This window comes from Carcharodon carcharias, chromosome X (genome assembly GCF_017639515.1).
Source record: "Carcharodon carcharias isolate sCarCar2 chromosome X, sCarCar2.pri, whole genome shotgun sequence".
Classification (NCBI taxonomy): Eukaryota; Metazoa; Chordata; class Chondrichthyes; order Lamniformes; family Lamnidae; genus Carcharodon; species Carcharodon carcharias.
In genome coordinates this window covers 1155527-1169213 of record NC_054507.1, presented here as the reverse complement: position 1 = coordinate 1169213, position 13687 = coordinate 1155527, and the positions used below count along the sequence as shown (strand labels likewise).

Genomic DNA, 13687 nt, shown 5'->3' with positions numbered 1-13687 from the left:
TCCAAGACCCGGACAACATTCAGGCTTGGGCTGATAAGTGGCAGTAACATTCGTGCCACACAAGTGCTGGGCAAAGATTCTCTCTTGTTGTAGATGGTCAAACTATCGCCCCTTGATGTTCAATGGCATCACCATCGCTGAGTCCTCACTATCAACATCCTGGGGGGTTACCATTAACCAGAAACTGAACTGGACCAGCCATATAAATACTGTGGCTACAAGAGCAGGTCAGATGAATAACTCACCTCCTGACTCCCCAAAGCCTGTCCACCATCTACAAGGCACAAGTCAGGAGTGTGATGGAATACTCCCTACTTGCCTGGATGAGTGCAGCTCCCACAACACCCAAGAAGCTCGACACCAACCAGGACTAAGCAGCCTGCGTGATCGGCACCCCATCCACAAACATTCACTCCCTCCACCACCGACGCACAATAGCAGCAGTACTATCTACAAGATGCACTGCAGGAACTCACCAAGGCTCCTTCAACAGCACCTTCCAAACCCATGGCCACTACCATCTAGAGGGACAAGGGCAGCAGACACACGGGAACACCACCACCTGGAAGTCCCCCTCCAAGTTACTCACCATCCTGACCTGGAAATATATCACCGTTCCTTCACTGTCACTGGGTCAAAATCCTGGAACTCCCTCCCTAACAGCACTGTGGGTGTACCTACACCACATGGACTGCAGCGGTTCAAGAAGGCACCACCACCTTCTCAAGGGCAATTAGTGATGGGCAATAAATGCTGGTCCAGCCAGTGAAGCCCACGTCCTGTGAAAGAGTTTTTTAAAAAGTTTCAAGAAGATCACCTCTCATTCTTTTAAACTCAAATGAGTATCGGCCCAACCTGTTCAACCTTTCCTCATAAGACAAACCCCTTCACCCCAGGAATCAGCCGAGTGAACCTTCTCTGAACTGCTTCCAATGCAAGTATATCCCTCCTTAAATACAGAGATCAAAACTGTACACAGTACTGTAGGTGTGGTCTCATCAATGCTCTGTAGAGCTGTAACAAAACCTCTCTACTTTTATACTTCATCACCCTTGTAATAAACCCCAACATTCCATTTCCCTTCCTAATCACAAGCTCTTATCGAAAGCCTTTTGGACATCCAAATACACTGCATCGATTGGTTCCCCTTTATCCATCCGCACTTGTTACATCCTCAAAGAACTCTAATGAACTTATCAAACGTCATTTCCCTATCATTAAAGCATGTTGGCTCTGCTCAATCACATTATCGTATGTTAATCCTTTGTGATTTATGTACACAGCATTCTGCACCCTCTCTCCATTTTAATAATACCGTTTCCTTATTTTTCCCACCATATTGGGCAACTTATTTTCCCAGATGATAATACATCTGTCAAATTTTTGTACAACGGTTAACCTATCTATATCCCTTGGCAAACTTTGTATTCTCCCCACAACTTGTTTTCCTACCTATTTTTGAATCGTCAGCAAATTTAGCTATAATGCACTCAGTCCCTTCATCCAAATCATTAATCTTGTGAATAGTTGAGATCCCTGTACTGATCCCTGTGGCAGCCCATTAGTTGCATTTTCAACCTGAAAATGACCTATTCCACTCCCACTGTTTCCTGTTAGCCAGTCCTCTATCCATAAGATATTACCCCAAACACCACAAGTTCTTATCGAAAGCCTTTTGGAAATCCAAATGCACTGCATCGATTGGTTCCCCTTTATCCATCCGTATTTGTATATCCTCAAAGAACTCTAATGAACTTATCAAACGTCATTTCCCTATCATTAAAGCATGTTGGCTCTGCTCAATCACATTATCGTTTTCTAAATGTCCTGCTCCTACTTCCTTAATAACAGATTCCAGAATTCTCCCCAATGACAGATGGTTAACTGGCCTGCTCCTGCTTTCTATCTTCCTCCTTTCTTGAATAGACATTTGTGGGAAACATTTGCGGCTTTCCAATCCTCTGGGTCCTTTCCAGAATCTAGGGAATTTTGGAAGATTACAACCAATGCATCCACTATCTCTGAAGCCATTTCTTTTAAGGCTCTAGGATCCAGGCCATCTGGTCCAGGGGACTTGTCAGTCTTTAGTCACAATAGTATACCGTGTATTTTTTTTCCAGTGTTTGTGATAGTTTTAAATTCGCCTCTCCCTTTTCCACCTTCATTTTCTACTAATCTTGGGATGTTTTTTTGTGTCTTCTACTGTGAAGACAGATAAAAAATACTTGTTCAAAGTCTCTGCCATTTCCTTGTCTCCCATTATTAATTCCTCAGTCTCACCCTCCAAAGGACCAGCACTAACTTTAGCTGCTCTCTTCCTTTTAATATACTTGAAGAAGCTCTTGTATTTTATTTCTTGCTAGTTTACTCTCATTTCTAATTACTCAATTTTTCTTAGTCATCCTTAGCTGGTCTCTACAATTTTCCCGATCTGCTGGCCTAACATTAATTTTTGCAGCATTGTATGCCTTTTCTTTCAATTTGATAACATCCTCAACAGCCTCCTCAAAGTCTCTCTTTCTCAATGGAATGTATTTTTGTTGTGAGTATTGAAATATCTCCTTAAATGTCTGCCACTGCTTGGCTACCATCTTACTTTTTAACCTATTTTCCCAGTCCACTTTAACCAACTGTCGGTGCAGACTCGATGGGCCGAAGGGCCTCTTCTGCACTGTGATTCTGTGAACTGTGCCTTCATACCTTAGTTATTTCCTTTAAGTTTAAGGCACTAGTTTCGAACCCAGGTTTCTCACCCTCAAACAGAATGTGAAATTCATCATGCTACGATCACTCTTGCTTGGATGACCCTTTATTATGAGATCATCTTGTCTCATTACACATCACCAGGTCTAATATAGCCTGTTCCATCACACTTAAAATGAATATGAAATAATATCTTGTATGATCACTCTTGCCTAGGGGATCCTCTACTATGAGATCATTAAGTAATCCTGTCTGATAACACATTACCAGGTCTAAAGTAGCCTGCTCCCTGGTTTGTTCCAGAACATATTATTCTAAGAGCTTGTTCTTAAAACCCTCCATGAACTCATTCTCCAGGTTAGTTTGGCCAATTTGACTTGGCCAATCTATGCGAATATTAATAAACCTGCCATGATTATTGCAGTACCTTTCTTTGAAGCCCCATTATTTCTTGATTTATACGCTGTCCTTCAACATAGCTACTGTCAGGATACCTATAAACTACTCACCACCAGTGACCTCTTTCCTTTGCTATCACTTAGCTCCACCCAAACTGATTCTACATCTTCAGAAAATGCTGGAAATACTCAGGAGGTCTAACAGCATCTGTGGAGAGGAAAACAAAGTTAACGTTTCAAGTCCGTATGACTCTTCTTCACAGCTAAAGAGAAGTAAAAAAATGTATACTGTTTAACTGGGGTGGAGCAGGTGAAGCTGGATAGAAGGCCAGCGATAGGTAGAGGCAAAGGAAAGATTGACAAAGATGTCATGAACAAAAAGGTGTTAATGGTAGTGGGATTGGCTAAAGGAGGTGCTGATGGTGACATTAAGGTAAGAAAGCAGAATTGTGATAATGGCAGGACAAGGGTAAGCACTCTGAAAAGAACAACATGAACAAAGTGAAAGATGGCCTATTATCACATTCCGCTTTCTTGCCTTAATGCCACCACCAAAACCTCCTTTAGCCAGTACCACTACTATTAACATCCCTTTTTCCTTTTGTTCATGACATCTTTCTCAATCTCTCCTTTAACCCCACCTATTGCTAGCCTTCTATCCAGCTTCACCTGCTTCACCCCCTTTAAACAGTATAAATTTCATCACATTTTTACTTCTCCTTAGCTCTGAAGAGTCATACAGACTCAAAACGTTAACTCTGTCTTTCTCCCACAGATGCTGTTAGACCTGCTGAGTTTTTCCAGCATTTTGTTTTTGTTTCAGATTTCCAGCATCCACAGTATTTTGCTTTTATCTTTGATTCTACATCTTGACCTTCTGAGCCAAGATCATTTCTCATTATAATGCAGATTCCATAAATAATTTTAAAAGGGGGATGGCTAGGTACTTGAATTGAACTGATAGGGCTTTAGACAAAAAGTAGGGATATGGGAATAAACACAACTGCTCTTTTGAAGAGCCACTACAGTCCTCCTCCTCTGCTCTAAGCTTCTATGATTCTATCAGACACAATATCTTAATGCTACTGTATTGACCAGGATAGGTTTATGAATAATGCTGGAAAAAGTCACTTACATCAGTGGTTGCAGGAACTGGGTCAGGCTGATGGTGAGGCGATCCATTTCTGAAATTAGATCAATAATTTCTATTAACAATACCCTTTTAAATGCTGTAACTTATGGGAACAACAATACAGCAATGATAAGACCCACCCTTCAGCAATGGTAAAGCTGCCCTGCGAACTGCTAAATCCAGGAGATGCCGTATTGTTAACATAGGAGATGTCTGGCCATGGAGAACACTAGATAGGGCAAAAAGTCAGTTAGAAACTTATAAATCATAATGTGATGACAACTTCTCTAAATTATGTAAAACTATATACTGTGCTCATCTAAAGAATAAGTAGAGATCCCTTCTGGTTGCTACACAGCTTTCCCAGTCTATTCTCCCACTGATGTTTACATATTTTAATCACAATTGATCTCTTAGCTACTTCATTTCAGTTTATGATGAATGCTGCAAATTACTTCAAGAATAAGTTGAGGAATACTTTCTACATCATCCATCCCCACAGAATGGACCGAAACAGAGGCCAATATGAAGTATCAATAAGCCAATTGGGCTTCTTTCCTCTTTCCCTGCACACCAATAAACTTTAATAGTTTACATCAAAATATTACACATGCTTACCAAAAGACAGATCTAGTAGACTTAAGAAAACAATTGCAGTCATACCTCTGTAAGAATAGTTGTATCATAAGAAGGCTGATACTTTTCCTTCTCCTGAGGAGTTCGTTTTTCCATCTTTTCCCTATCTGTTTTCTGTTTTCTATCAGCGCCTTTTGGCTGCAAACAAATCATACAACAATGAAAAGCCCAGCACAAGAGGTAAGACACAATACTGTCACCCACTGCCTATAATACATGCTCAAGTATTCAACTATACATTTGGAGAAACTACGAAAAAATACTACTTTCCTACTTTAGGATTTGGAGCTGGGAAGGACAACAGACTTCATATCCCAACAGGACAATCGCTATTCTATCACCATTATGTCCAATTATCTTAAAATAGAGAAAAGACGAAAATAAATTAGGGGTCATCCACAGTTGGGAGTACAAAGTGAACCAAGTGGATTCAAAAGGGAACAAATGTCAATACAAAGCAAGAAAAGCTACTTCCCATATTGAATAATTTATGAATGCCCCAAATTCACAGAATACACAACCTACTCTCACTCTCTTTTCTGTATACTGAGGGGGGAGATTTGGCACCAACACTTCATTCCTGAAAGCAGTGCACACCTTCAATTAGAGAGAGGAGATAGCCAGAGATAAGACGTGAATAGGTCCATGGTTGTTGTCTGTACTGCTGCCCTGCTGATGGATGCACAGCAGATGTGAAATAGTAAAGGAGGTCTTCTTCCTTGATAATCAGTCAAGAACAGAAGACCAAGTACACAAGAGACAAAAATCAGTATTACAACCAATGTAGGATCTAATATTTTAAAAATGTGTTTCTAAAATTGAGTGTCTGGTGGCACCGTATGAGTCTCAGTTTTATCTCCATTTCTACTCAATATATTTCTTCCAACAGGACCCATGCCCACTGTCACCAGGGCCTTTTATATATTATGGTGCAGCCAAAAGCGAGAGAAGAGTTCTGATGGCAGTTTTAGAAAGTAAAACAAATCATTCGTCGAGTTGTGGGAATGGTCTAGTTGGCAAAAGCACCATTTGATGTAGTACTCTGCCCCACGGACTAGCAAGTTGCATTTAATCCTTGATTTATACTGAGGTAACTAACTTCAGCAGTTGGGCTATTATAATTAGCAGGGCACAATAATAAAAGCAAGTCAGCTGGGATGCCACTTTCTGATCACTAGCTAATGTGTGCACAATATTTAATACATAGCTAGAGCCCTGCTTGTTGATGCATACTAAATGTTTTTTAAAATCATACTTGGTGCTTCTTGTCACTACTAAAACAGCAGCAAATCATAGCTCAAGATGCAGGAAACATACAAGTCATGTGATTAAAGCAACCAGATAACGGTCAACAAGAAATGATTAAAATTATAAAAAACACCAACCTGGAAAACTCAAAAAGGGGAGAAAAGTGAAGCAGCTCAATCACACAACATGTTTTTTAAAAATACTGCACCCGATGTAACTGAAGTCTACTGCCCAAAAATAAGGCATAACACATTTAAAACTGCATATTTCACAACATGACTGAGCATAAAGTTAAAAACAAAAAAACTGCGGATGCTGGAAATCCAAAACAAAAACAGAATTACCTGGAAAAACTCAGCAGGTCTGGCAGCATCGGCGAAGAAAAGAGTTGACGTTTCGAGTCCTCATGACCTTTCGACAGAACTTGCGTTCGAGTCCAAGAAAGAGTTGAAATATAAGCTGGTTTAAGGTGTGTGTGTGGGGGGCGGAGAGATAGAGAGACAGAGAGGTGGAGGTGGGGGGGGGTGTGGTTGTAGAGACAAACAAGCAGTGATAGAAGCAGATCATCAAAAGATGTCAACGACAATAGTACAATAGAACACATAGGTGTTAAAGTTAAAGTTGGTGATATTATCTAAACGAATGTGCTAATTAAGAATGGATGGTAGGGCACTCAAGGTATAGCTCTAGTGGGGGTTTTTTTTTATATATATAATGGAAATAGGTGGGAAAAGGAAAATCTTTATAATTTATTGGAAAAAAAAGGGGGAAGGGGGAAACAGAAAGGGGGTGGGGATGGGGGAGGGAGCTTACGACCTAAAGTTGTTGAATTCAATATTCAGTCCGGAAGGCTGCAAAGTCCCTAGTCGGAAGATGAGGTGTTGTTCCTCCAGTTTGCGTTGGGCTTCACTGGAACAATGCAGCAAGCCAAGGACAGACATGTGGGCAAGAGAGCAGGGTGGAGTGTTGAAATGGCAAGCGACAGGGAGGTTTGGGTCATTGGAGGAACAACACCTCATCTTCCGACTAGGGACTTTACAGCCTTCCGGACTGAATATTGAATTCAACAACTTTAGGTCGTAAGCTCCCTCCCCCATCCCCACCCCCTTTCTGTTTCCCCCTTCCCCCCTTTTTTTCCAATAAATTATAAAGATTTTCCTTTTCCCACCTATTTCCATTATATATATAAAAAAAAAAACCCACTAGAGCTATACTTTGAGTGCCCTACCATCCATTCTTAATTAGCACATTCATTTAGATAATATCACCAACTTTAACTTTAACACCTATGTGTTCTATTGTACTATTGTCGTTGACATCTTTTGATGATCTGCTTCTATCACTGCTTGTTTGTCCCTACAACCACACCCCACCCCCCTCCACCTCTCTGTCTCTCTATCTCTCCGCCCCCCACACACACACCTTAAACCAGCTTATATTTCAACTCTTTCTTGGACTCGAACGCAAGTTCTGTCGAAGGGTCATGAGGACTCGAAACGTCAACTCTTTTCTTCTCCGCCGATGCTGCCAGACCTGCTGAGTTTTTCCAGGTAATTCTGTTTTTGTGTTGAGCATAAAGTTGCTTTTTATGTCCAAGTATCTTCATCCTCCCCCAAAAGCCTGTGCTAAAACTAGATATTTTTACCTAGAGCAGTGACAGGCAGTTCCTGCAGTCACCATGTGTAGGGTGCACAATTTTCCAGCATCTATCAGTAACATTAAGGTGTATACGGTTCCACGGTACTGTTCACACAAAAATTCTTTTACCTCTGCTTTAGAGAGGAAAATCCCAATTGTTTGCTGATGTGTGGAGTCTGCACAAGGTAATTAAACAATATTAATTCTCAGCATGTGGGCGCAGCTGGCAAGGTCAGCATTTATTGCCCACCCCTAAGGGTCATGAGTTTAATGTTAGGCCACTCTGGAGGGAAATACATTGGTGTGGAACTGGATTAACAAAGACCAGGTTTCCTTCCCTACACTAGCTGGGGTTTTTACAACAATCCGACAGCTTCATGGTTACTTTTTCTTTATTTAATAAAAAACAGATGGCTTTTATTTCCAGATTTTTAAATACTCAGTACTCCCTTTAATTTATAACTTGTACCCATTATCACTAATAGTCCTTGCTTAGATTTTACATGTTGGCCTTTAAAAAAAAGCGATTCTCCCTTGATTTAATAGCACAAGTCTTTCAAAGTACACGTTTTCCCTCACGCAGCTACAAACGGCTGTTTTCCATTCCCCACACTTAGCTGATTGCCAGAAATTAGAATTTTCCATTTTTTACTGCACACCTTGCTTTAAATCTGGCCTTTCCTACAAGCTCCTGTAATACTTTACCCACATACATTGTAGGAAAATAGGGAAGTATCATTTCACTCAGGAGCAACACTAAAGGAAGCCTGTGAGTTTTTAGTAAAAAGACAAATACAAGAATTGGCTGAACTATAGGCTTAACAGAAAAGAGAACAGATGTGGAATTCAATCCTAAAACATAACAGAAATTTCATAACGTTATAGAATAAAAACAAAATTTGACTCAGTTGGTCACTAAAATCAATGCCACTCCCCTCCCCACAAAACACATGGTGCATAACACAATTATGAACCTTGAGCGATGGCATGATCAGGCTCAGCTAGGATGACCCTTCCCTGCTCCCACAGCCACTGATCGATACACTCGGGGGCTATCAGCTCCTATGGAACCGCACAGCAGAAAATCAGCCCCCCTCAATGTATGTACATTAAGTCAGTCACAATATAACCAAATTCTTGCTTCTACACAGGTTACGCGTTTGCGTGTTTTGCTACAAATTGGTTATTTTCTAAAATCTTTAGGTTATCATGCAAACTCACTCCCAAATTTTGATGATCTCCCCAATCACATTCCAGGAACAAAAAAATTCTAACAGCTACCACCTATGGATCACACTCACACCATTATACGTGTTCTGAAAAGAAATACCACCCTGCCTTCCACGAACAGGCCAACACTCCCACTTGGGGTAAAGACCCTCAACCCGAGGTACACTTGGTTAGCCGATACTCCATATTCAGAAATCATTTGACAGTCACCTCCAAAGACGACCACGGTTCTAAAGAACCACCAATATTAAGGTTCGAACACTTGGGCAAAAGAACAAGCTTCTTTTTTTCATCTAAATATACTAGTTCAACCTCCACTAGCAATGTAGCTGACTACCAACCAGCTCCGTTTTTAAATGCATAATTATCTTTTGGTTGATAATGGTTCTAAACATCATTTTAAAAAAGGATTTGCAAGGAGAATGAAATATTGTTATTTTGGATTTAACATGGGGGCACAAATTAGGCATATTTATAACAGGTGCTGATGCCCACTATACAGGCTTGCGCCCAGCAGGCAGCCCAAGGCTACTCATTCATGGAGCTTTTAAAATCCTGATGATATCAGCACTCCTGATACATACTATGACATACATTCTTTTTCTTTTTTAATTTTTTCATGGGATGTGGGTGTCGCTGGCTGGGCCAGCATTTATTGCCCATCCCTAATTGCCCTTTGAGAAGGTGGTGGTGAGCTGCCTTTTTGACCCGCTGCAGTCCATGTGGTGTAGGTACACCCACAGTGCTGTTAAGGAGGGAGTTCCAGGATTTTGACCCAGTGACAGTGAAGGAACGGTGATATATTTCCAAGTCAGGATGGTGAGTGGCTTGGAGGGGAACTTCCAGGTGGTGGTGTTCCTATGTAGTCGGCTGCCCTTGTCCTTCTAGATGGTAGTGGTCGTGGGTTTGGAAGGTGCTGTCAAAGGAGCCTCGGCGAGTTCCTGTACACTGCTGCTACTGTGCGTCAGCGGTGGAGAGAGTGCCAATCAAGCTTTGTCCTGGGCTGTGCCAAGCTTCTTGGGTGTTGTGGGAGCTGCACTCATCCAGGCAAGTGAGGAGTATTCCATCACACTCCTGACTTGTGCCTTGTAGATGATGGACAGGTTTTGGGGGGTTCAGAAGGTGAGTTACCCAACACAGGATTCCTAGCCTCTGACCTGCTCTTGTAGCCACAATATTTATATGGCTGGCCCAGTTCAGCTTCTGGTCAATGGTAACCCCCAGGATGTTGATAGTGGGGGATTCAGCAATGGCAATGCGCAAATGTTACTTGCCACTTGTCAGCCCAAGTCTGGATATTGTCCAGGTCTTGCTGCATTTGGACATGGACTGCTTCAGTATCTGAGTCGCCGCCAATGGTGCTGAACATTGTGCAATCATCAGCGAACATCCCCACTTCTGACTTTATGATGGAAGGAAGGTCATTGATGAAGCAGCTGAAGATGGTTGGGCCTAGGACACTACCCTGAGGAACTCCCTGATGTCCTGGAACTGAGGTGACTGACCTCCAACAATCACAGCCACCTTCCTTTTTGCTAGGTATGACTCCAACCAGCAGAGAGTTTTCCCACCGATTCCCATTAATTCCAGTTTTGCTGAGACTCTCCTTAATGCCACACTCTGTCAAATGCTGCCTTGATGTCAGTTGAGTTCAGCTCTTTTGTCCATACTTGGATCAAGGCTGCAATGAGATCAGGAGCTGAGTGGCTCTGGCAAAACCTACCCTGAGAGTCAGTGAGCAGGTTATTGCTGAGTAAGTGTCACTTACTCAGCACTGACAACAACCTCTTTCATTACTTTACTGATTATCGAGAGTAGACTGATGGGGCGGTAATTGGCCGGGTTGCATTTGTCCTGCTTTGTGAGTACAGGACATACCTGGGCAATTTTCCACATAGCCGGGTAGATGCCACTGTCGTAGCTGTACTGGAACAGCTTGGCTAGGGGAGCGGCAAGTTCTGGAGCACAAGTCTTCAGTACTATTGCCGGAATATTGTCAAGGCCCATAGCCTTTGTAGATCCAGTGCCTTCAGCCGTTTCTTGATATCACGTGGCTGAAGACTGGCATCTATGATGCTGGGGACCTCTGGAGGAGGCCAAGATTGATCAGTCACCCTGCACTTGTGGCTGAAGATTGTTGCAAATGCTTCAGCCTTGTCTTCTGCTCTGATATATTGGTCCCCCTCCTAATGGAGGATGGGGATATTTGTGGAGTTTCCTCGTCCTCCACCAGTTAGTTATTTCATTGTCCACCACCATTCATGACTGGAGACTGCAGAGCTTAGATCTGATCCGTTGGTTGTGGGATCACTTAGCTTTGTCTTTTGCATACTGCATTCGCTGCTTGACATACAAATAGTCTTGTGTTTTAGTTTCGCCAGGCTGACATCTCATTTTTAGGTATGAGATGCTGCTCCTGGCATGCCCTCCTGCACTCTTCATTGAACCAGGGTTGATCCCCTGGCTTGATGGTAATGGTAGAGTGGGGGATATGCCGGGCCATGAGGTTACAGATTGTGGTTGAGTATAATTCTGCTGCTGCTGATGGCCCACAGCACTTCATGGATGCCAAGTATAGAGTTGCTAGATCTATTTGAAATCTCTCTCATTTAACACAGTGGTAATGCCACAGAGCATGATGGAGGGTATCCTCAATGTGAAGGTGGGACTTTGTCTCCACAATGATTGTGCGGTGGTCACTCCTACTGATACTGTCATGGACAGATGCATCTGCAGCAGGCAGGTTGGTGAAGGTGAGGTCAACTATGTTTTTCCCTCTTGTTAGTTCCCTCACCACCTGCCGCAGACCCAGTCTAGCAGCTATGTCCTTTAGGACTTAGCCAGCTCGGTCTGTAGTAGTGGTACCGAGCCACTCTTAGTGATGGACATTGAAGTCCCCCACCCAGAGTACATTCACCCTCGGTGCTTCTTCCAAGTGATGCTCAACATGCAGGAAAACCGATTCATCAGCTGAGGGAGGGAGGTACGTGGTAATCAGCAGGAGGTTTCCTTGTCCATGTTTGACCTGATGCCATGGTGTGGAGTCAATGTTGAGGACTCCCAGGGCAACTCCCTCCCGACAGTATACCACTGTGCTGCCTCCTCTGTGGGCCTGTCCTGCCGGTGGAATGGCGATGGTGGTGCCTGGGACATTGCCTGTAAGGTATGATTCCGTGAGGATGACTATGACTTAACTAGTCTGTGAGGTGGCTTTCCCAATTTTGGCACTAGCCCCCAGATGTTAGTGAGGAGGACTGTGCAGGGTTGACAGGGCCGAGTTTGCCGTTGTCCTTTCTGGCGCTTAAGTCGATGCCAGGTGGTCCGTCCAGTTTCATTCCTTACTAACTTCATCGCGGTTTGATACAAATGAGCGGCTTGCTAAGCCATTTTAGTGTCAAATGTAGGGCAGATTGGGTAAGGACTCCTTCCCTAAAGGGCATTAGTAAACCAAATTAGTTTTTATGACAATCACAATGGTTCATGGTCGCCATTATTGAGACTAGCTTTCAATTCCAGATTTTATTCATTGAATTGAAATTCCACCAGCTGACATGGTGGGATTTGAACCCATGTCACCACAGCAGTAGCCTGGGCTTCGGGTTACTAGTCCAGTGACATTACCCCAATGCCACCATATCCCCCCTATGACAAAAGCTTTTCTGTAGAAAAAGTCAGCACGTTTTCAAGGCACTTTTTAAATTAAGGGATTATTTTGTTGCATCATAATTTCAGTGCCACCTCTGAAATGAAAATTCACCATTTCCAATTCCGGCCTCCTAAAGTCAGACAACAACATGGCAGGAATACGCTTGGAGGGCTGTTACCAATAGCAACAGCAGGACTTAGGAGGAGTAGGCCATTTAGCCTTTCACTATTAATCACTTAGCAAGACTTCCTAATATCAGTACACTGATTCTGATATGGTCACCAAGGCACCACTGCCAGATGCTACAAAACATATACAAGTGGCTGTACAACAGGCAACTTAGGCGGTGGATATATTACTCAAGGAAGGGGATAGCGGAGTTTGGAGGGGTGCAGGGGAGGGAGGGAGGAACAGGACACAGGCAATTTATTAGAGCAGGTTCCTCCTGTTGCCACCAATCACAAAAGGTGGCAGCAGAACAGGCTTCTGAATAGCATGACAGCTGCAAAGTGCTAACATTGAGATCTTCCCCAGAACCACTTACCTCCCAACAGAGAGAGGGCACACATTTCATCCCAGAGAGGCAGAAAGAGTTAAAGGAATAGGGGCCGGTGGAAAGAAGATCAATGTTAAAACAGCTCACAAATGTAACGAATTACCAACGCATTCAGCTCAAGTAACATGTGGAGGTGACGGATAAACATGTTGTTGGAGTGAAGTGGAAAGCAACACAGTGGAGTACTTGGAAGGAGGGTGGAAGGTAGCATCTCTGGCATGTGCTGGCAGTTTGTGATTTTTTGTTGGAATTTTCAGGGTTCACATTATTAAACATATTCTCTAACTCAACGGAGCAATACCACAATACTTAACTAGTCTCAGCTAATCTGCATATCTTAATAATCTTACTGGTGCAAGGGTGCAAATACAGCATGACAATTTGACATCGGAGTTTACATTAAAACTAAAAGCACAAGACTTTATATTGGAAAAAGTGAATGGATGGAATATATGATTTCCAAATTTGGACTGAGTTACATCTGCGTGCTCCAGTCAAAT

At 42.7% G+C, this 13687-nt stretch overlaps 1 protein-coding gene across 2 annotated transcripts in view; it reads right to left on the bottom strand.

The window, feature by feature from the left end:
- Positions 1-13687, bottom strand: part of tfcp2 (transcription factor CP2) — a 100442-nt gene that overhangs the window by 23443 nt on the left and 63312 nt on the right. For both annotated transcript variants that reach the window (XM_041180344.1, XM_041180345.1), the window contains exons 7-9: positions 4897-5007; positions 4374-4462; positions 4237-4285 (exon numbers count right to left, since the gene is read on the bottom strand). In XM_041180344.1, the coding sequence (XP_041036278.1) occupies positions 4237-4285; positions 4374-4462; positions 4897-5007 (249 nt within the window). The remainder of the gene's footprint in view (positions 1-4236; positions 4286-4373; positions 4463-4896; positions 5008-13687) is intronic.